General features: G+C 47.0%; 1 protein-coding gene and 1 long non-coding RNA gene across 5 annotated transcripts in view; one reads left to right on the top strand and one right to left on the bottom strand.

Moving 5' to 3' along the window:
- Positions 1-21,936, bottom strand: part of LOC127000637 (serine/arginine repetitive matrix protein 2-like) — a 101,658-nt gene extending 79,722 nt beyond the window's left edge. For all 4 annotated transcript variants that reach the window (XM_050864578.1, XM_050864577.1, XM_050864579.1 and 1 more), the window contains exons 1-2: positions 21,855-21,936; positions 7,923-8,164 (exon numbers count right to left, since the gene is read on the bottom strand). In XM_050864578.1, the coding sequence (XP_050720535.1) occupies positions 7,923-8,164; positions 21,855-21,936 (324 nt within the window). The remainder of the gene's footprint in view (positions 1-7,922; positions 8,165-21,854) is intronic.
- The window catches only part of LOC127000639 (uncharacterized), a 64,955-nt gene extending 43,014 nt beyond the window's left edge, over positions 1-21,941 (top strand). Inside the window, exon 3 of the long non-coding RNA XR_007754364.1 lies at positions 21,783-21,941. This is a non-coding gene — a long non-coding RNA (uncharacterized LOC127000639). The remainder of the gene's footprint in view (positions 1-21,782) is intronic.
- The last annotated feature ends 944 nt before the right edge of the window (positions 21,942-22,885 follow it).

Here is a 22,885-nt window from a genome sequence, read left to right on the forward strand (position 1 = left end):
CTGAAGTAATCTGTTCTGGTCTGTCTCTCATATTTGCTCTTTTACTCCCCCTTTCTAACAGCACGGGAGACAGCTCAAGGGTAATAACACACAACAAACAACAACAACAACAACAAGAAAAGGCCGCTAGGTGCTTCTCCAATAACAGTAAACAGCATAAGAGTCCAAAAGAGAGTCGTGAGTCCGTTGATACACTTAACAAAAATGAATATTGAAACAGGTGTATGAATTTTGACGTCACTCAGGTAGCCAGCCAGTCAACAGGTGCGTCCCCGTAATTAGCAGGTGTGTGTACTACACCTGCCGCGTCCAGCTGTTGGGTGACGGAGCTTTGAAAGGAACACTTCACGGGACGAACTTACGGGGGAGAATAATGAGGCCACTTTGTTAATGTGAAACTTGTCAAAGCGAGAAGAACAGTAAAGGTAAAGTAGAGGAAGAAAAGTAGCGAGAGAAAAGACAGAAACAGGGAGGAAAAATAAAGAAGAGGAAGAGCGGAAGAAATAATAAGTTAGAGAAAGGGAGGAAAGTTAAAATTCAAGACAATGAAAGATAAAAAATAGAGGAGAGAAAAGTAAAAGAGGAAGACAAAAAGAGGGTAGAGGGAAGGGAAATATACGACAAACAGAGGAAAAAAGAGTAGGGACTGAAGATGGAGAAAGGGAGCGAAGAATTAAAAGAAAAAAGTTTAAAAAAAAGAAAAATGGAAGAAAAGTAGAAAGGAAAATAAAAGATAAAAGAGGAAGAAAGGTAAAGAAAGGAGGAGAAAAGGAGAGAAACGAGGAATAAGGCAGAGAAGAGAGAAATGGTAGAGCTGAAGAAAACTAGAAGAAAGGGAGAGGCATAGAATGGATAACAAAGGACAGAAAAAGGAAGAGCGAATAATCCTGGTCCTGAATGGGCACAAGTCCTTCCCACAACGGATCCACGCCGGCGTGCCACAAGGCAGTGTTATCGGGCCACTACTATGGAACATCTTGTTCCTAGTGCCAAAGCGTTCGCCGATGACATCACTTTGACTCACAAAATAGAGCCAGGAGGAGAGGACCAGGCAGCATGACAACTAAGGGCCACACTCCGGCGAATTGCAGATTGGGGGAGTAAGTGGCAAGTGAAGTTTGCCCCAGCAAAAACTCAGCTGTTGGTAGAGGCCAGGACACCTGTGGATCTCCAGCTTGAATTCGAGGGACTCAAGATGGCGCCACGTGAGGAAGTGGAGGTGCTGGGCCTCACATATGACTCCAGGCTGACCTACCGCACGCACATCCAGAAGCTGACGTCCCTACGCAGAATCTCCTGGCTGTTGGACAGTCGAGGGCGCGAGGTCTTATACAAGGCACAAATCCGATCCTCCCTTGAGTATTCGTGCCTTACGTGGAGTGGAGGTGCCAGTACCCATCTCGCGCTCCTCGACAAGGTCCAGGAGAGGGCGTGGAGGATCATCACGGATGGACAACCGGAGCACCTACCGAGCCTGCAGACCCTCCAACACCGGCGAGACGTGGCCAGCCTCACCACTCTGTACAAAATACAGCAGGAGGGAGTGGAGCACCTGAAGACGCTGCGCCAGCCGGAGCGAAAAGTTTCAGCCAACACCCGGTCAGCGGAGGCGGCTCCCACGGCTCTGGTGGTACAGCGATGGCGGACGACTCACTACCAGAGGTAGTTTATAAACAATTACGTGTAGATATGGAACCGTCTCCTTGCGTCCGGTCAGCTACCTCAGCAGTTCACACACCGGCAACAATATAAACTGTTTGTGAACCAGTGGCTGAACAATTTGTGAACAGGTTAGGCTTTCAGATAGGAGATATCAACTATGTACCCTTTAGCCTAGAAACTAGTGTCGCAGTGTAATGTAATGTTATAGGTACTAGGCCCTGTTGTAACTAAGTGTCTGTGTAAAGAAAAGAAAAAAAAGGAAGAAAGGAGGAGGAAAGGAGAGAAAATCGAAGAGGAGGAAGAAGGGTCTATGAAAAAGGGAAATACAAAAAAAAAAGGAAGAAAATAGAAATAAGGAGAAATATATGGAAAAGGAAGAGAGGGAGAAATAAAAAGCTAGAGAAAGGGAGAAGAGTTAAAAGAGATAGAAAAATAAAAGGAGGAGAACGAGAATGAGGGAAAGGAGGCGGAAGAAAAGAAGAAAATAGGAGACAATTGTTAAGGAAGACAGAAAGGGCAAGGGAGAAAGGGAGAGAAAATCAATAGAGGAGGATGAAGGATAGAGGAAGAAAATAAGTAAAAAGAGATAATAGAGAAGTTAAGAGAAAAGGAAGAGAGGAGGAAAAGGAAATTACGAAAGAAAATTAAAAGGAAAAAAAGAAAAATACGGATAAAAAGGAAAAGAGGAGGAGGAAAAAAGGAAAAAACACAAAGAGAAGCTAAGAGAAGAGGAACAAAGGAGAACAGGAAAACAGGAAAGAAAAAAAAAGTCAGGCACATCGATTTCTACCACTATGAAAAAAAAAGAAAAAAAAAACGGGCACATCGATTTCTTCTTCCATAAAAAAACATTAAAAAAAATCCTTCATACAACTAAACCGCTTCCAAACCCAAGCTGAAAAAGTGATGATATGAAAAAAAGAGAAAAAGAGAGAAAGAGGAGCAGCTATATATGTCCGCCCACCCCTTCGTTCATTCTTTTTTCTCTCTCTCCCTCTTTTTTTCTTCCGTCCGGTCACTCATTTATTTATTCATTCATTCTTTCGTGCTTTGTTTCTTTCCCCCATTCGCTTACTCATTCATTCCCTCATTCTCTTTTTAAGAGTTTCTGCTCTTGTAGTAGTACCTGTTGTTGTAGTAGTTGTAGTAGTAGCAGTACTAGTAGTAGTAGTAGTAGTAGTAGTAGTAGCAGTAGTAGTAGTAGTAGTAGTAGTAACAATAGTAGTAGTAGTAGTAGTAACAATAGTAGTAGTAGTAACAGTAGTAATAGTACTAGTAGTAGTAGTAGTACAGGACGGTACAGGACGACCAATACCTCACAGGAGGCACGGGTTGATGTAAGTGTCCGCAGATTCTGGGTGCGCGGACAGCGGGCGTTCATGGACATCCGCATATTCGACCCGATGGCTGCTTGTCACCGCGAGCTGCCTCTGGAAGCCGCCCACCACAGGAACGAGCAGGAGAGGACAAGGGTATACGGTGAAAGAATCAAACATGTGGATCAGGGCAGCTTCACCCCCCTCGTCTTCACCACATCCGGCGGGATGGGTCTCAGGGCCTGATGCTTCTACGCACGACTCGCGGAACTAATCTCAGAAAAGAAGCATCAGCCAAGGAGCCACGTTGTCGCCTGGATGAGGTGTCGCCTCTCGTTCTCCCTGCTCAGGTCGGCCATCCTATGTCTCAGGGGCACCAGACACTCTGGCCCAAAAGCCACCAACATCTCCAATATGGACTATGAAGCCACAGTGGTGGAGACTGACATTAGGGTGGGTCGGGAGTGACTTGAGTAGGGAAGGAAAGTGGGATCTGGACGTAATAGATGATAGGCGATTTAGTGCTAGGTAGTATTAATGATATGGTTGGATGCCACAGTCATTAGCGAACAGAGTTAGGGCTAATGACCTCCAAGCTATGGAGCCCTCCATGATAATGTGTCGGGAAAATAAACATGGGTGGAGGTATCATTTATGTAGTAGTATTAGTATTAGTAGTAGCAGTAGTAGTAGTAGTAGTAGTAGTAGTATATAATAGTAGTAGTTGTAGTATAAAATAGTAGTAGTAGTAGTAGTAGTAGTATATAATAGTAGTAGTAGTAGTAGTATATAATAGTTATATTATTAGTAGTAGTAGTATAAATAGTAGTGGTAGTGGTAGTAGGAATGGTAGTAGTAGTAGTAGTAGTAATGATAGTATAGTAGTAGTAGTAATGGTAGTAGGAATGATATTAGTAGTAGTGGTAGTAACGGTAGTAGTAGTGGTAGTGGTAGTCATGGTAATGGTAGTAGTATTAGTAGTAGTATTTGTAGCAGTAATTGTAGTATCAGTAGTAATGGTAGTAGTAGTAATGGTAGTAGTAGTAATAGTAATAGTGGTGGTAATGGTAGTAATAGTAGTAATAGCAGTAGTAGTAGCAGTAATAGTGGTAGTAGGAATGGTAGTAGTAGTAGTAGTTGAAAGTGAGTTTTTGTTCATATTTTTTTCGTTTCTTTCCATTAAAAAAGAAATCGACACACAAACATCGTGTCCGGAGCAACATATTGGAACACACACACACACACACACACACACACACACACAACGTTTCTATCAGTACAATAATTGTTCTTCGGATCGGAACGTTTCAATTCCACGGATGAACACTTGAAGGTTGTAACGGCGGTGTGTGTGTGTGTGTGTGAGAGAGAGAGAGAGAGAGAGAGAGAGAATGAAGCAATCAGTCTATATACTCTCTCTCAAGGACAATCGAAATAAAAGTCTCATTCGGAATGAAAAAATCCGGCATGTGATTACCGGAGCTTCGAGCAGTATGGTGTGTGTGTGGGGGGGGGGGAGGAGTCGCAGGGGGATGGGGGAGAAGGAAAAAGGAGATGAGAGGAGGCAGGGGTGTGAGGTGGAGGGAAGGGAGGGTGGAAGGGGAAGGGGAGGGGATGGGGAAGATTATGATCGAGTGACAACTTGCCGGGACACATGAGGGCAGTGAAGGCGGACACACGGACACAGCCGCCGCAAAGCCCGCTGGCTCACTGCGAGGCCGCCGCCCCGGTGCCTTGATCCTCCCGACGGTCCCTTCAGTGCCGGGGGAGTAGATCAAGGCGCCTCGGTGAGTAAGTTCAGTCCACTCCTGACGCAGCGAAGTAACGGTCCATGCGATCGATGGAATTGTTAAAGTTGGTGTTTTTAAGTTCTTAAATTGGTTTGTTGTTTAGTGAATTTGCAGTGGTGGACGTTACTGAACTTCTTGAGGCACTTGAAGACATGAATCAAACCTCGTGAGCGTCTCTTTTCCAGCATTAACAGGTTGAGCCGCAAGTGAAGTCTTACCATTGAGGTATATAAAGTTAACATTACTCTCGGCCTCTTACGCTGGAAGTTCCTCGCTATGAACCCAAGCATAGTGTTGGCTTTGTTATATGCTTCGTTACAGTGCTGTGTGTGTTTCAGGTCCCTGCTGATGGTGGCCTGCAGAGGCTTGCCGTGCTTGTTGTGTGTGTGGTTACTATTCCTGGACCCAAATTGCGTGGAGGGGAAGGGGAGAGGAGGGGAGGGGGAGGGGAGAGAGTGTGGAAGGGGAGGAGGGGATGAGAGAGAGAGAGAGAGAGAGAGAGAGAGAGAGAGAGAGAGAGAGAGAGAGAGAGAGAGAGAGAGAGAGAGAGAGAGAAGGAGGGAGGGAAAGACAGGAGGAAGGAGGGCGGGAAGTAAGGAAGAAGGGGAAGACAAGTAGGAAGAGGAAGGGAAGAGAGGAAGGAAGGAAAAACAGGAATGAGGAGAAGGGGAGGTAAGGAGGAAAGAGAAGAGAAGGGATGGGAAGGGGAGGGAAGGGAAAAGTAAGAAAGAGTAGGGAAAGTAGAAGAAAAATAAGATAAAAAGGGGACGAGAAGAGGAAGGGAAAGGAAGAAAAAAGAAGGAAGAAAAAAAGAATGAAAGGGAAGGGAAGTGAAGGGAAGGGGAAAGGTGGGGAAGGGGAAGGAAGAGAAAAGGAAAAGAAGGAATGAAAAATTATGAAAGGAAAGGGGAGGGAAGGGAGAGAGGAAGGGAGAGGGAAGGGAAAGGAAGAGAAGGCAAGGAAGATAAGGAAAGGATGGAGAATCGAGGGGAAGAAAAGAGGAAGAAAGAGAAAAAAAAGAAAATAGAATGAAATAAAGGGGAAGGGAAAGGAAGGGAAGGGAAGGGAAGGCCGTGGCAGAGTAGATAGTGATGCTGGGTGAAGGGAAGTGAGTGGAGTAGCAAAGATGAAGGGAAGAGAAGGGAAAGGAAAGGTATACGAAACAAAAGGGAAGGAAGATGGAGTATTGGAGAGAAGGGAAGGGAAGGGGAGAGAATGGGAAGGGAAGGGAAGGAAGGGAAGCGAAAGGGAGAGTAAGACAGAGAAGCGATGGGAATAGGAAGGGAAATGAAGGGAAAAGAACGAAGAAAAATGTACTAAAGTGATGGGAAACGATAGGAAGGGAAGGGAAGGGAAGGGAAGGGGAGAGTAAGACAGAGAAGCGATGGGAAGAGGAAGGGAAATGAAGGGAAAAGAACGAAGAAAAAATGTACTAAAGTGATGGGAAACGATAGGAAGGGAAGGGAAGTGAAGGGAAACGAAGGGGAGAGTAAGACAGAGACGCGATGGGAATAGGAAGGGAAATGAAAGGAAAAGAACGAAGAAAATTTACAATAGTGAAGGGAAGGGAAGGGCTTGACGTGGTGGACAGTGATGCACGGAGAAGGGAAGGGAAGATAAAATGAATGGAATGTAAAAGATGGAAGAGCAGTTTGAAAGTGAAAGGAAGGGATGGGAAGGGAAGGGAAAGGAATGGTAAGAAAGGGAAATAGAGGAAGGAAAAGGGAGATTAAGTATAAGATAGAGAAGATAAGGGAATAGAAGGAAAGGAATGGGATGGCTAATGAAGGGAAGGGAAGGGAAGGGATAGGAAAAGAAGAGTAGAAAAGTGAAATAAAGGAAGGGAAAGGGAAAGGGAGTATAAAATAGAGAAGAGAAGGGAATAGAAGAAAAGGAAAAGGAAGGCTAATGAAGGGAATGGATGGGAATGGAAGGGATGGAAAAGGTAAGAAAATGAAGTAAAAGAAGTGATAGGGAAAGGAAGTAAAAGATAGAGAAGAGAAGGGAAGGAAACAGAAGAGAAGGGAAAAGTAAGAAAGAAAAGGAGAGGGAAGGGAAGGGAGAGGGAAGATAAGATAGAGAAGGAAGGGAAGGAGGAAGGAGACAGAAGGAAGGGAAGAGTAAAAAATGGAAGGGAAGTGAAGAAAAAAGATGGATAACATAAAGAAGAGAGTAGAAGAGGAAGAGAATGAAAGGGAAAGGAAAAGGAAGAAAAGGGAAGGGAAGGGCAGGGCAGGGCAGGGCGTGGCAGACAGTGATGTAGTGGGAAGAGAAGTGAAGGGAGGAGCATGCCATTACCCGCTGCCCACGCCCCTTCACCACGGAGAGGAGGAAGGGAAAAAAGGAAGAATGATGGGAAGGACGCCACTAATGGCGGTGGCGTAGGTGGTAGCGTACTGGGCCCACATTCACCGCGTGATGGACGACGCGGGTTCGAATCCCCACGCTTCCACTCGGATTTTTCAGTCACTGCCGAGTGGCTTAAAACTACCCACATGCTGTCCTGAAGACCACCCATCAACCCGGACTCGAGAGGAAGCCGTCCAAGCGAATCAAGAACGAGTTCCGGGGGGCAGCATGAGCCAATGCAAGATGGCGCCACTATAAACACTTGCCTGCGCCAGAACGGGCTGGGCCGACCATCAGGCCCCACCTGGAAGAAGCCTTGGGCCGACCATCAGGCCCCACCATGCCTACCGCAATAGGCAATCAACGTAAAAAAAAAAACAAAAAAAATACACGCTGCCTGGAAGAGGAAAAAAGGAAAGAAACAAGAAAGTAAGAAAAAAAAGGAAAACAAAACGAAGTAGAAGCAAGAAAAATAGATGTATCAGAAGAAAGATAGAAAAAAAGTAGAAGGAAGAAAAAGGACGAAACGAGCAATAAATAGCAATGAAAACAATGAAAAAGAGGAAAGAAATAAAGACAGAAATAATATATATATATATATATATATATATATATATATATATATATATATATATATATATATATATATATATATATATATATATATATATATATACTAATGTACCAATGTCACACACACACACACACGCACACACCCCACACACACACACACACACACACACACACACACACACACACACACACACACACACACACACACACACACACACACACACACACACACCGTCTTGTTCCCGAGGTTCGTGACGCGGCACCTCAACGTCGCCGTCCCGCCCAACAGCGCCGTCACGTTCCCGGAGGCGCGGGTGTCGAACGATGGCGGCTCAAGCGGGGCTGCTGGCGGAGTGGCTGCCGGGGGAAGGGCAGCGTGTATTCCTCTTGACGGCGGGGCTGGCGGGGGGCGGAGCTCAGGGGGCGGGGTCTGAGGGGCTGGCCATGACCCCGCCTGGACGCCCGCCGGGAAACCTGTGGGAGAGTGGAAGGGGGGTGTTAGGCAGACGTGTGGGGGAGGATTCATATGGAAGAGAGGAACATGAAGAGGAGGAGGAGGAAGAGGAGGGGGAATAAATGAAGATGAAGAGGAGGAGGAGACTTGTTAAAAGGAGAAAGCTGTGATGAAAATATAAAGAAACCGGAAATAGAAAGGATGTGAAGAAGGAGGCGTATGAAGGAAGGGGAAGGAAAAAAAGTAGAAATAAAGGAAGAAAGGAAAAGAATATGGCGATGGAAGAGAGAAGAAGGAACAAAGAGAAGAAGCAAGTTAGGCAAGAGAAAAGAAAGGAAGAGGAGGAGGAGGAGGAGAAGTAAGATGAGAAAAATAAGTTCGACGAAGACAAAGGAAGTAAGGAAGAAAAAAGCTAAAAGTAAAATTGTGAAGCAAGAATGATGAAAAAAAATAAGACGTGGGCTTAAATATAATACAACACGTAACAGGAGGAGGAGGAGGAGGAGGAGGAGGAGGAGGAAGAGAGATAGGCGAGAAAATGAAAAACTGAAGTGGAAGAGGCAGACGTATTATATGGTTGTGTGTGTGTGTGTGTGTGTGTGTGTGTGTGTGTGTGTGTGTGTGTGTCCTGGTAATGAATCATGCACAGGTGTTTGTGAGTCATTAGACACATTTTTCCACTAATAGAAACGGGTTATACAAGAGATTACTAGAATACAAAAAATAATACAACATTGATACAGTAATATTGTCAATGCGGGTAATTATGAACTCGACCGCTGTATGTATGTATGTGTGCATGTTTGTAGGCGTGTGTGATTTTTTTCCCTTTTGCTTGATGTTGATAACTTAAAACAATAATTTCGAAAGTGGAGAACACAAAGGAACACAAATAAACACAAAGGAAGAACAAACAACAGCAGACCTGCTGGTCCTTACGAGGCTGTTTGTGACAAGCTACACTAACTATCTAATCAAAGGTGGAAGATGAAGGACAGCAAAGGCGAAAGCTCCTCCAGCCAAAGCTGGCAGGAAAGGAAAAAGAACCATGCAGCATGGACAAACTGCATGGAATTTATGTAGGAAAGAGGAAAGAACTACCATTACTGCTACCACTAACCGGGCGATAAAAACGGACAAGGACACCAGTATTCGAAAGAACTTAACGTTATTACGACAATGAGTAATGTCTTAGTTGCTGGTTGGATTCAAAATACTTGTCTAATCTATTCTTGAAGGCCGTAACTGTTGTACTATCAACGACATCACAGGGTAGAGAGTTCCAAACATTAACAACTCGATTGAAGAAGAAGTGTTTAGCTTCGTGCGACGAGAATCTTTTACCACTTATCTTCAAATTGTGATTTCTTCTTGTTCTATTTGATCGATCAATTGTAATCTTCCGCATTAATATCACTGAATCCTTTAAACATTCTAAATACTTCTATTAGATCGCCTCGCATTCCTCGTTTTGATAGGCTGAATACATTTACTTCTTTAAGCCTTTGTTCATAAGATAAATTTATCAACGTAGGAATCATTTTTGTTACTCTCCGTTGAACCCGTTCCAACTTTTCTGTCTTTTCTGTAATAGGGCGACCAAAACTGTACACAGTACTCTAGACGGGGTCGAACCAACGAATTATACAGTTTTAATATTACTTTATCCGATTTGTTATTAAAGACGTCCGATGAAGCCGACCAATTTGTTTGCCGTTTTAACCTGCCTCTGAACAATGCTGACCGGGCTTTAAATCGCTTGATATAGTGATTCCAAGATCCTTTTCTTTACTTACTGCAGAAATTTGTTGGCCATTCATTACGTACCGAACGCGATTGTTATTGTTAGAGATGTGTAACACTTTACATTTGTCAACGTTAAATTTCATTTGCCATTGATTGGCCCAACGTGAAAGTCGATCTAGATCTGATTGTAATGCTTTTTCGTCGAGTGTCGCAGTTACTTTACTAGCAATTTTTGTGCAATCAGCAAATTTTGATGCTTTGCAGGTGAGCCCATCATCGGTATCATTAACATAAATTAAGAAGAGCATGGGGCCAAGCACTGATCCTTGAGGTACGCCGAACTTGGAAGAGGAAGAGGAGGAGGAGGAAGAGGAAGAGGAAGAGGAGGTGGAGGTGGAGGTGGAGGTGGAGGAGGAGGAGGAGGAGGGCCTAAATTGAACATTTCGACTTTATTAACTAATGTCAATTTTTTATTTGCTGCATTCCAGATATTTCGTGTTTAGTCTGTCTGTTTATGAAACATCCAAATGTCGGCCTGGCCTTTATTACTTATCAGCAAAGGTTATTTATACAATCATGACGAGAGTTAACAGCCGTGTGTGTGTGTGTGTGTGTGTGTGTGTGTGTGTGTGTGTGTGTGTGTGTGTGTGTGTGTGTGTGTGTGTGTGTGTGTGTGTGTACTTCTGCCTGTCTATGTCAGTGTCTGTATGTCTGTCATAAATGTCCCTTAGCTCAGTGTTGTCCAAACTGAGGTATGCATACCCCTGGGGGTACGCAGCATGGATCAAAAGGGTATGTGAAAAGACGATGAACACACACACACACACACACACACACACACACACACACACACACACACACACACACACACACACACACACACACACACACACACACACACACACACACACACACACACACACACACGAGCAGTCGTCCGGGTCACACGTGTCAACCCGTGCTCCCGCTCCCTCGGGCCAGGTCAGGCCGAGCTGACCTACAGCCCCTGCGCGGCCACCTTCACCTCGTCGCCCGCTGTGCTGTGGGAGTCATCTGCGGTTACGCCACCTCGACGCCCGTGTTGTTGCCATTCAGTGTGGCTTCAGGTAGTGCGTTGGTGTCAGCCTCCGTCCTCTCCTCGAGGCCCGTGTCGCCATGGACGTCCTCTGTGGCTACTGGTGATGTGCTTGTGAGTGCAGCCGCCCCATCATCTCGACGCCCGTGTTGCTGTGGTCGCCCTCTGCGGCTACGGGCAGTGTGTTAGCTTGTACTGCCGTGCCCTGGCTTCGACGCCCATGTTGCTCTTGACGTTTTCTACGGCTACATGTAGTGCATTCGTGTCGGCTGCCGTCCCCTCACCTCGACTCCCATGTCGCCGTGGGCATCCTCTGCGACTACGGGCAGTGTGTGCCGCTACGCCCTTGCTGCTGTAAGCGGCCTCTACGACTTCGTGTCTTTGTGTTTGTCTCCCCCCCCCCCCCTCACCGACGCCCTCGCCGCCGTGGGCTGCCATTATGGGCACCGGAGCCCGCATCCCGCCCATCGCGACGCTCGTTTCCCTGGGAGCCGCGACCGCTTGGGCCAGCCCGTTTCCCCCAGCTGCGCCGTCCATACTTCAGCGTGCCGCTCCCTCGGCTTTTCATCGCGCGCGCCGCACGTGGCGGTCACTCCCAGATGTGAGTAGCAAGGAAATCCCCCGGGGAACCCCTCTCAGGCGACTCCTGGGAGGGATTTTCTCCTGCGCAGCGGAATTCCTCATCCTTGACCTGACCCCATCTCTCTCTCTCTCTCTCACACACACACACACACACACACACACACACACACACACACACACACACACACACACACACACACACACACACACACACACACACTCACACACACTCTCACACTCTCATATCATGTTCTCTCACTCACATCTCACACACACTCACACACACACACACACACATGCCGGGTCACACACACACACACTCACACAGACACGCACACACACACACATCACACACACACACACACCACATCTCAACCATCAACCAGGTCCTCGCACTCACGCAGACGAGTTTGCGCCGCCTGCAACCAGATCAATCGTGCCAAGCACACAATTGTGTGCGCAGAATGCAGTCGCGCCTCACATATGACTTGCGTGGGTATCACCCGACGCCAAGCTGAACAGCTGCCCACCTGGCACTACGACGGCTGTCTGCGTTCCGCTGGCTTAGAGGGCGCAGCTGATGACATACAGGCCGTCCCCTCAGCGACACCGCCCCTGGACATGGCGGCCACGTTAGCCAACCTCAAAGCCACTAAAGGCGTTCTGCGACATGTTCCACGCGGCCAGCGACACCGGTAGCCTCCGGCTTGGCCAGCGCCATCACAGCAGCCCCTGAGCAGCGCACGCCTACAGCATGGTGGCGCCTTTTCTCATACGCCTACCATAGTCCCCTGGCATGCACCTCTGCCCCCGCGACACCAACACTTGAACAACGGAGAGCTCAAAGACCATCCGGCTCCGCTGAAACCGACACCGATGAAGCCTAGGCAAGGCGCATCACCAAAAAGTGCGCCGACGGAGATATACGGGCTGCCCTTCGACTCCTCACCACCTCAGACAGCGTCGCACCCCCTAGCGTGGACACTCTTGCCGCCCTCCAGACCAAACACCCACCGGGAGACAGCGACGAGCCACTGCCCCAGCTATCCGACACAGACCCTGGCCACCCCGAGGTGTCTTAAGAGGACGTGCTGGCTGCCATCCACGCCTTCTCCCCAGGCTCTGCTGCCGGCCGAGACGGCATCCGGCCCATGCACTTACAGCAACTTGTAACGAAAAACACAGCCGAAGCAGGACAAAGGCTTCTAGGGCCGATCACCGAGCTCTGCAATGCCGCCCTAGCAGGAAACATACCTGAACCCGCAAGGCAAGCCTTCTTCAGTGCCAACCTCTTTTCCTTAAAGAAAAAGGATGGAGGTTTGCGGCCCATTGCAGTTGGCACAATTTATCGTCGTCTAGCCAGCAAACTCCTCTCCAAACGTATGTCCTCTGCCCTCTCACCTGAGCTGTGTCCTGCCAAGCTAGGAGTGGGAACGCAAATGGGCTGCGAGGCGGCCGTCCATGCGGTGCGTGAGTTCGCCGACACACACCCTCAACAAACCGACGCCGTCATCATCAAGCTGGACGTCGCCAACGCTTTCAACACGATACACAGGTCTGCAGTACTGCGTGATGTGTTCAGACGCTTTCCCATGGCAGCGCCATTGGTGACTCAAGCTTATTCCCAGCCGTCACCCCTACATTTTGGAACAACCTGCGTCCCATCCTGCCGCGGGGTGCAGCAGGGTGACCCCTTGGGACCGCTACTATTCGCCCTGGCGGTGGACCCTATCATACAGTCTCTTGGCTCTCCACTAAACGTCTGGTATCTCGACGATGGCACGCTCGCTGGACCTGTAGCCACAGTTGCGGCCGATTTGCAACGAATAATTCCAGCATTCCGCGCCATTGGGTTGGAGGTCAGTCCACTGAAGTGTGAGGTCACTCACCTTGGACCCCGGGGAGACAACGCTGGTACCGACATTATCGGCGACGTTGCCCCAAGTACCAGCAACGACAGCGCTGGAGGCCTCGCCACCTTCGACGCCTTTTTAAACAGAGCCCGATCCACACCCATCAACAGCCTCTCTCTTCTTGGAGCCCCCATTCACCCGGATTCCGCTGGCGATGCGCTGGATAACATCAAACGCCTGACTGAGACCCTCATTCAAAGAGCTAGCCTTATCAGCAGCCATATGGCTTTGTTCTTCCTGACCAGGTATGCTTCTGTGCCGCGAGCCACCCAGCTCATGCGTGCGGCACCGGTATATCTGGCAGGGGATGACCTTAGGGCCATAGACCAGCAGCTATGGGATGCCACATCACGTAGCTGCAACGTGGCCCTCGACGACATGGCCTGGACCCTAGCCTCTCTCCCACTTCGGCTTGGAGGACTGGGCCTCAGACGGTTGGCTGATGTGGAGCTGCCCGCCTACATTGCGTCTGTGGATGCTACGCGAGACGTGGTTTGTACAATCAACCGCCGTCCCACCGGCGACAGACCGGCCCCCCTACCATCCGCCATCGACACCTTTACTGCTACGCATTGTCCCAGCTTCAACCCTGAAGAGCCCTTACAGCAGTGCCACCTTGACGAGGCAGCCTCTGAACAGCGCCTATCCAATCTACTGTCCCACGCTAACCAGGTTGACAGAGCGCGGCTCCTTGCTGCCCGGGCCCCTCACAGCGGCACCTGGCTCTCGGCCCTTCCCATTGAGAGACTCGGGCTTCTCCTCCCCGACTAGGCTGTCCGGACAGGAGTAGCCCTGCGACTGGGCGTCCCCACACAGCAGCCCCACCGATGTCGCTGCGGAGCCATGGCGGACAGGCTGGGACACCACAGCCTGTCCTGCAAGAGAGATCCCGGTCGCCTGCCCCGCCACGCAGCCCTCAACGATGTGGTGTACAGGGCATTGTCATCTGCCGGTGTGGCGGCCATCCTCAAGCCACGGGGTCTAGACCGCGGCGATGGACGCCGTCCCGACGGCATCACAATTTACCCCTTCACGCAGGGCAAGATGCGAACGTGGGACGCCACCTGCGTAAACACCTTCGGCAGCACCCACCTCATCGACTGCACTACCACAGCAGGCGCTGCCGCACGCTCCGCCGAATCCCGGAAACGGCAGCTCTACGCCGACCTCGGTCAGCGGTATGACTTCATGCCGCTGACGGTGGAGACGACCGGAGTCCTTGGTCCCTCCTTCAGCGACCTCATCAAGACCCTCGGCAGGCGCATCCGGTATGCGGGTGAATTGTTTTCGCCTCAGGGAACTCCGGTATGCGGGTGAATTGTTTTCACCTCAGGGAACTAGACGTCCCTGCCCTGCATAGTCTCAGGTCACCCTTGGACAAGGTGTAATACCTGATCTGTCTCCCGTGCCAGGGTCACGGTGAAGCCTCTGGGCAGCAGCAGTGGTGGATTGGACTGCAGGCAGAGGATCTCTTTATGAGACAATGGCTGGAGTTCCAGGGTCCTAGTCAGCTGGACCGTGCCTAATTATTTAGGCCTGCGGTGTAGAGGAGTGTGGCGACCTCTACACTAAAAAAAGCCTCCCTGGGAACCAGTTGTCGGTGTGAGCTCCCCGTCCCTCCCCTCTATCGACGGTACTCCCATCCCTATTCTGCATAACAGCTGGTTCTTGTTTTCTCCTGAAAGAGATGTCTTCCGTGGGCCATTTGAGGTTAAACCTCCCGGCTCCTAGGTGGAGTTTCTGAGGGGTTTTCTTATACTCAAGGAATATTTCAGTCTTTTGGTCTCTCAGGAAGGGCGTCTGATACTCTCTAGAGTTGGTGGAGAACACATGGTGACAGGTGCCACTGGCCAGGCCTCGAAAGGGTCGCAGAGTTGGGTTAGACGTTTCGGAAAGTGGGAACGAATTGCTGGTTCCTCTCCTCCCTTGCCAGCTCTGCTATGTGTGACTACGCCGGCCCCGTGCTATGGGACAAAACTTCGAGGACAATAGCTGAAAAGCGCCGGGTTGTGAAAGTCTCTCTCGTGACCGAGGCTCAGGACAAGCGATTGGTCTTTGAGGCGTTTTCAAGACCCTGTGGGAGCGAACTCCCAGTGTTGGAGGCATCTAACACAGCAGTATCTATTTTCCATGCACAATTTTTATACAATTCAATTTATGGTCACAATTTAAGTTATTTCGAAAGCGCTTTTAATATTTGCCCAAACTGTTAACTCGCTTAAATTTCTAACAATGCCTTCGAACCTTAAGTGTGACGTCTGTCCCGGACGTTTTGCAGCTCAGTTCTTCCAGCTGAGTAAAACTTGCCGCCTCTGCGTTCAAAGATTACATCTTCAGAAGGCTGTGACTGAATGGAAAGTCAAGCACAATGATCTTGAAAAGAAATTTGTAGCCCTTCAGAATTTGTTTTAACTAATGTGGCAGTGACTCCACCATCGATGGTGGAGGCCCTCCACCGAGACTGTGCCCTCTCCAGACGACCCTCCTGCTTCACGGGAGGACGTGTTACCTGCCTCACAGGTTGACTCCCAGCCTGCCTCACAGGCTGACCCCCAGCCTGCCTCACAGGCTAACCCCCAGCCTGCTTCACAGGCTAACTCCCAGCCTGCCCCACAGGCTAGCCCCCAGCCTGCCTCACAGGCTAACCCCCAGCCTGCCTCACAGGACAACCGCCAGCCTGCCTCACAGGCTAACTCCCAGTCTGCCTCACAGGACAACTTCCAGCCTGCCTCACAGGACAACTTCCAGCCTGCCCTTAACGCTTCTCTTCCTGCTTCACAGGATGTCGGGTTCAACCTGTATGAATGGAGCCAAACCGCAGCAGGCAACCAAGGATTTACTGACCCCCACTACCTTCAATAGGTTCCAGGTGCTGGCAGACACCATGGAGGATGAGTTCGAGACTCGCCTAGTTGGGGACTCCATGGTGCGTGGCCAGCTGGTTGAGTTCTGTGGTCGTTCATCAAACGGCCGCAGAAAACGTTACTGCTATCCAGGTGCCAGACTGGACGACATCACCGCAGCGTGCGATGATGTCACGAGAAATGCCGACCGAAACACCCTCTTTGTCATTCACGCGGGGACAAATGACGTAAAGACAACCCTTTCTGAGGAACTGCTTGAGAAATACCGCCGCATGATCAAGCAGTATAAACGTAAAACGGATGCCAGTAACATCATAATCTCAGGAATCCTCCCGAGGGTCGGTGCCGAATCTAGCTTTTACAGTAAGGCCTTCAGCACAAACAACAGACTTCAGTCCCTTTGCTCACAAGAAAACGTCCAGTTCGCTAACTTGTGGAACAATTTTTACTACGATTCAGACTTGTTCCTTCCTGATTGCATTCACTTCACTTAAACCCTGTTGGAGCAGCCCGTGTCGGGAGGCTGCTCTGTGACCAAGTGGCTCTTCGAAAGCCAAAAAACGCGGAGGCGAGAACACTAGCAGCTCCACCGTAAGGGTGCACTCAACCCGCAAAACTCCAGACTCGAATCACATAAAAGCTTGCTATGTAAACGGTCGTAGCCTACGTAACAAATCTGAAGACTTAGAAGTCCTCGCAGCTACAAATCATTATCACATCATCGGAGTCACAGAATCTTGGATAGACACTTCAAATAGAGATTTCATTGCGGAATACAGATTACCGGGTTATACCATCTTTAATCATGAAAGAGAGAACAGACAGGGTGGAGGCGTTATCTTTTATATTCACAACTCTCTCCATCCAGTATCCGTGAAAACAGATATTATAACCAATGTAGACACGGTCTTCATTGAAATTAAAAATAAATCTCGTAAAATAGTAATTGGACTTATCTACAGACCGCCAAGGCAGACTCTTGATATCGACCACGCATTAAGTGAATTATTATTAGAAACAAGTAGCAGTTGCGAGGCAGTAATTGTTGGGGACTTTAACTTGCCAGTGAAAAGATGGGGTGAACCGTTGAACTGTCATACAGGGCTCGACCTGTACACACATTTACTAGAAAGTGATTTGCATCAACACGTTCAAGAACCGACTCGGGAAAATAATATACTTGACCTTATCTTTTCAACGACAGCTGATCTAGTTAACGAAGTAAATGTTGGTCCAATTTTCAGTTCTAGCGATCACCGAACAATCACATTCAGCATCAATATGAAAGAAAGTAAAGTAACTCCTAGTGGGTAGGCGGTGGCCGAACTGGTAGCGTACTGGACCCATATTCGCCGCGTGATGGACGACGCGGGTTCGAATCCTCACGCTACCACTCGGATTTTTCAGTCACCGCCGAGTGGCTTAAAACTACCCACATGCTGTCCTGAAGACCACCCATCAACCCGGACTCTAGAGGAAGCCGTCCAAGCGAATCAAGAACGAGTTCCGGGGGGCAGCATGAGCCAACGCAAGATGGCGCCACTATAAACACTCGCCTGCGCCAGAACGGGCTGGGCCGACCATCAGGCCCCACCTGGAAGAAGCCTTGGGCCGACCATCAGGCCCCACCGGGAAGATGCCTACCGGCGCAATAGGCAAACAACGTAAAAAAAAAAAAAAAAGAAAAAAAAAAAGAAAAGGTGCCTGATTATCAGAGAGCGAATTTCGTAAGACTCCGATCAATTCTAAATAATTCTGACTGGACTGAAATCACGGCGGAAACAGATATTGATAAATCTTGGGGGGCCTTCGCCACAATATTGAACAATGCCATAAGCATATGCGTACCCTATCGTAACAGACGTTCAGCTTCTAAGAAGAAACCCAAACGGTGGAATAACGAAATTCAAAATAGCCTATCTCTTAAAAAACGCGTATACAGTAGGTACATATCATCTCAGAGCGAGGCTGACAAACTAGAGTTGGACAGAATTCGCCGCGAAACCAAGAAATTAATAAAACGAAGCAAGAAAAATCTTGAAGAATATATAGCGGAAACAAGTAAATGTAATCCTAAAGAATTTTTCAGCTATGTAAATAATAAAAAGTCATTCACTTGTGGTATCGGACCGCTTGCTAATGAAAATGGTAACCACACGAAAGATGAAAATGAAATGGCTACAATCCTAAATAACTTTTTCGCATCCGTATTTACCGACGAAGATTGTTTATCACCTCAACCGCCGGAGGTTAGAAGGACCGAAAAGATGTTAAGTGGCGTGCTCATCGTAGAGAGTGACATTTTACGCACAATTGAAAAGATTAAAGTAAGCAAAGCTCCTGGTCCAGACAAAATTACCCCTTGGGTCTTAAAAGAAATCAAACAACAAATCTGTAAACCGCTCTCCAACATATTCAATAAATCTTTAACAGCTGGAAAAGTTCCGCCGGATTGGAAACTTGCAAATGTCACATCAATTTTCAAAAAGGGGGACAAGTCTCATCCAGGAAACTATCGACCAATTAACCTGACATCTATTGTTGTAAGTTAATGGAGACTATCATTCGCGACAATATGGTGAAATTCTTCGAAGAAAATAATATAATAAATAATTCGCAACATGGCTTCCGTAGTAAACGTTCGTGTTTGACTAACTTACTTTATTTTTTTCACTATATTTTTGAGGTGTTCGATGAAAGCAGATCAGTAGATATCATATATCTGGATTTTCAAAAGGCATTTGATAAGGTCCCCCACCAACGATTGCTCAGCAAACTACTGGCGCACGGTATCTCGGGTAACATTCACAATTGGCTTGCGGACTGGCTCTCTGAGCGGAAACAGAGAGTAGTTCTAAACGGTGTTACATCTAACTGGCTCGATGTCAAAAGCGGCGTACCTCAAGGATCAGTGCTTGGCCCCATGCTGTTCTTAATTTATGTTAATGATATCGATGATGGGCTCACTTGCAAAGTATCAAAATATGCTGATGACACAAAAATTGCTAGTAAAGTAACTGCGATACTCGACGAAGAAGCTTTACAATCAGATATAGATCGACTTGCACGTTGGGCCAATCAATGGCAAATGAAATTTAACGTTGAGAAATGTAAAGTGTTGCACATCGGAAAAAAATAACAATCGCGTTCGGTACGTAATGAATGGCCAACAACTTTCTGCAGTAAGTAAAGAAAAGGATCTTGGAATCACTATATCAAGCGATTTAAAGCCCGGTCAGCATTGTTCAGAGGTAATTAAAACTGCAAACAAATTGGTTGGCTTCATCGGACGAGTCTTTAATAATAAATCGGAAAAAGTAATATTAAAACTGTATAATTCGTTAGTTCGACCCCGTCTAGAGTACTGTGTACAGTTTCGGTCTCCCTACTACAGAAAAGACATAGAAAAGTTGGAACGGGTCCAACGAAGAGCAACAAAGATGATTCCTAGGTTGAGAAATTTGTCATATGAACAAAGGCTTAAAGAAGTAAATTTATTCAGCCTATCAAAACGAAGAATGCGAGGCGATCTAATAGAAGTGTTTAAAATGCTCAAAAGATTCAGTGATATTAATGCGGAAGATTAATTTACAATTGATCGATCGAATAGAACAAGAAGAAATCACAATTTGAAGATAAGTGGTAAAAGATTCTCGTCGCACGAAGCTAAACACTTCTTCTTCAATCGAATTGTTAATGTTTGGAACTCTCTACCTTGTGATGTCGTTGATAGTACAACAGTTACGGCCTTCAAGAATAGATTAGACAAGTGTTTTGAATCCAACCAGCAACTAAGATATTACTCATTGTCGTAATAACGTTAAGTTCTTTCGAATACTGGTGTCCTTGTCCGCTTTTATCGCCCGGTTAGTGGTAGCAGTAATGGTAGTTCTTTCCTCTTTCCTACATAAATTCCATGCAGTTTTTCCATGCTGCATGGTTCTTTTTCCTTTCCTGCCAGCTTTGGCTGGAGGGATGCGGGGGTGGGAAGGAGCCTTCGCCTTTGCTGTCCTTCATCTTCCACCTTTGATTAGATAGTTAGTGTAGCTTGTCACAAACAACCTCGTAAGGACCAGCAGGTCTGCTGTTGTTTGTTCTTTCTTTGTGTTTCTTTGTGAGAGAGGACGGGGGAAAAGCGGGAAACCGAGTGGCTGCGGCAGCGGGTCAGCCTCGCAGTGATCCGCGGGAACGCAGCAGCGCTATGCCAGCAGCGCCCCACATCTGACTTAATATAAGATCCGACTCGACTTTTATTGTGTTATTTATTATGTATAATTCTTATGTTTTATGTATTATTTATCAATAGTATATTAAAATATATGGTTGAGGGCCACAGTCATCGGCGTTCAGGCAGGGGCCGATGATTTGCAATGCGAACAATCTAACCAATTGTTCCCATCGTAACTCCCTTTCGGATGGAGGCCCTTTTAGTAAACACACACACACACACACACACACACACACACACACACACACACACACAGCAGAAACTTCCCATGTTTTATGAAGGAAAAGAGAGAGGGAGAGACGGGTACATAGGAAGGACGCGTAATGTACGTGTCCCTAAATATAATATAATATAATTGAGTTTAATCAGCCATGGGGGTACGTAACAGTAGGAGAAGGTAAAGGGTACAACAAGCGAAAAGGTTTGGACAGCACTGCGCCTCAGCTCCTGTAATCTACGCTGCACACCAAAGTTTTATTTTTTGCACACTAACTTTTTGTCCTCTAGTTTACTGTTCGTCTTATAAACTATACTCACAGGTCCTTACATGCCCTCCTCCCATCCTCTAGTTTACTGTTCGTCTTATAAACTATACTCACAGGTCCTTACATACCCTCCCATCCTCTAGTTTACTGTCCGTCTTATAAACTATACTCACAGGTCCTTACATGCCCTCCCATCCTCTAGTTTACTGTCCGTCTCATAAACTATACTCACAGGTCCTTACATACCCTCCCATCCTCTAGTTTACTGTCCGTCTTATAAACTATACTCACAGGTCCTTACATGCCCTTCCATCCTCTCATAAACTATACTCACAGGTCCTTACATACCCTCCCATCCTCTAGTTTACTGTCCGTCTTATAAACTATACTCACAGGTCCTTACATGCCCTTCCATCCTCTAGTTTACTGTCCGTCTTATAAACTATACTCACAGGTCCTTACATACCCTCCCATCCTCTTGTTTACTGTCCGTCTCATAAACTATACTCACAGGTCCTTACATGCCCTCCCATCCTCTAGTTTACTGTCCGTTCCATAAACTATACTCACAGGTCCTTACATACCCTCCCATCCTCTAGTTTACTGTCCGTCTCATAAACTATACTCACAAGTCCTTACATACCCTCCCACCACCTATTATAATTTCATGCTATTCCTTTACCCTTTACCTCTACCCTTACACACTTACCCGTATACCCTAATATGACTTTTTTCGTTGTTTCAGATGCCACACCCTACCCGTAACACCTCCATAGCCTACTTACCACCACCACCACCACCACCATGGCCTACTCACCCGCCGCCGCCAGCAACATCAGCCCCAGCAGCGTGGTCGCCCCCTGCAGCAGCGGCGTCACTGCCATGGTCGTGGTCGTCATGCAACTCTGGAAAGAAAGGAAAAAGAGAGAAATTAAAAAGAAGTTAAGCCACCAGAAAAAAAAAATAGAAGAAAAGAAGTTACAAAGAATTTCATCCGCCCCGAGTGAGTACCTTTCCTTCCCTTTGTACTTACTAATTACTCTTCCGTTCCTTAGTAAACTTTCTCCCTGTAGTGAAAGTTAACATTTGGGGAAGGGAAAAGTTGAACGGAGAAATATTTTGTTGTGTTTGTTAGCGGTCAAGGCGGCGGCCGAGGGCGGAACGAAGCAAAGGGTGAACCGCTGCTCGCTGATCCACGAAGAACACGGAAAATGATGTGAAAAAAGTGTATTAATTTGTTTCAATGGTTCCCTGTGTTTGGAATGGAGTGAAATACCTCTCCTTTATTTGTGTGATCTTTCTTCATAAAATTATCCTCATTCTCTTCTTCCCTTTCCATACAATAACTTTCTTCCTCCTCTCCTCTTCTGATGTTCTCCTCCTCCTCCTCTTGAAAGCGAGAGTGAAAGTTTGAAAGAGTAAAAAAATGTAAGAAGCAATAAGGGACACTTTTTGATGTTGTTCTGCACTCATAAAAGAAAGTTTACATCTATCAAGAAAATATTTGAAGTAAGAAAAGAAAGAAAGTAACGAATTTTTTTTTAATGAAGCAAAGAAGGCCACTTTAATCTCTTTTTATAAGCGAGAAAGAAAATATACAGACATCAAGAAAAGAATATTAGACGTAGGGAAGACTACTCAGAATAAATAACTCTGAATGAAAAACCTTTAAAAATTAGACTTATGGAGTGTAAAGAAAAATTTTAACGATATGAAATCACACATATAAGAAAAAAATAACCAAAAAAATAGAAGTAAGGAAGACTACTTGAACCTTATAGCTGTGAATGAAAAAAAATCAGAGTCAAGAAATGAAGGAAAATTTTATCGAAAGGAAATTAAACGCGA

This window comes from Eriocheir sinensis, chromosome 19, assembly GCF_024679095.1.
Source record: "Eriocheir sinensis breed Jianghai 21 chromosome 19, ASM2467909v1, whole genome shotgun sequence".
NCBI lineage: Eukaryota > Metazoa > Arthropoda > Malacostraca > Decapoda > Varunidae > Eriocheir > Eriocheir sinensis.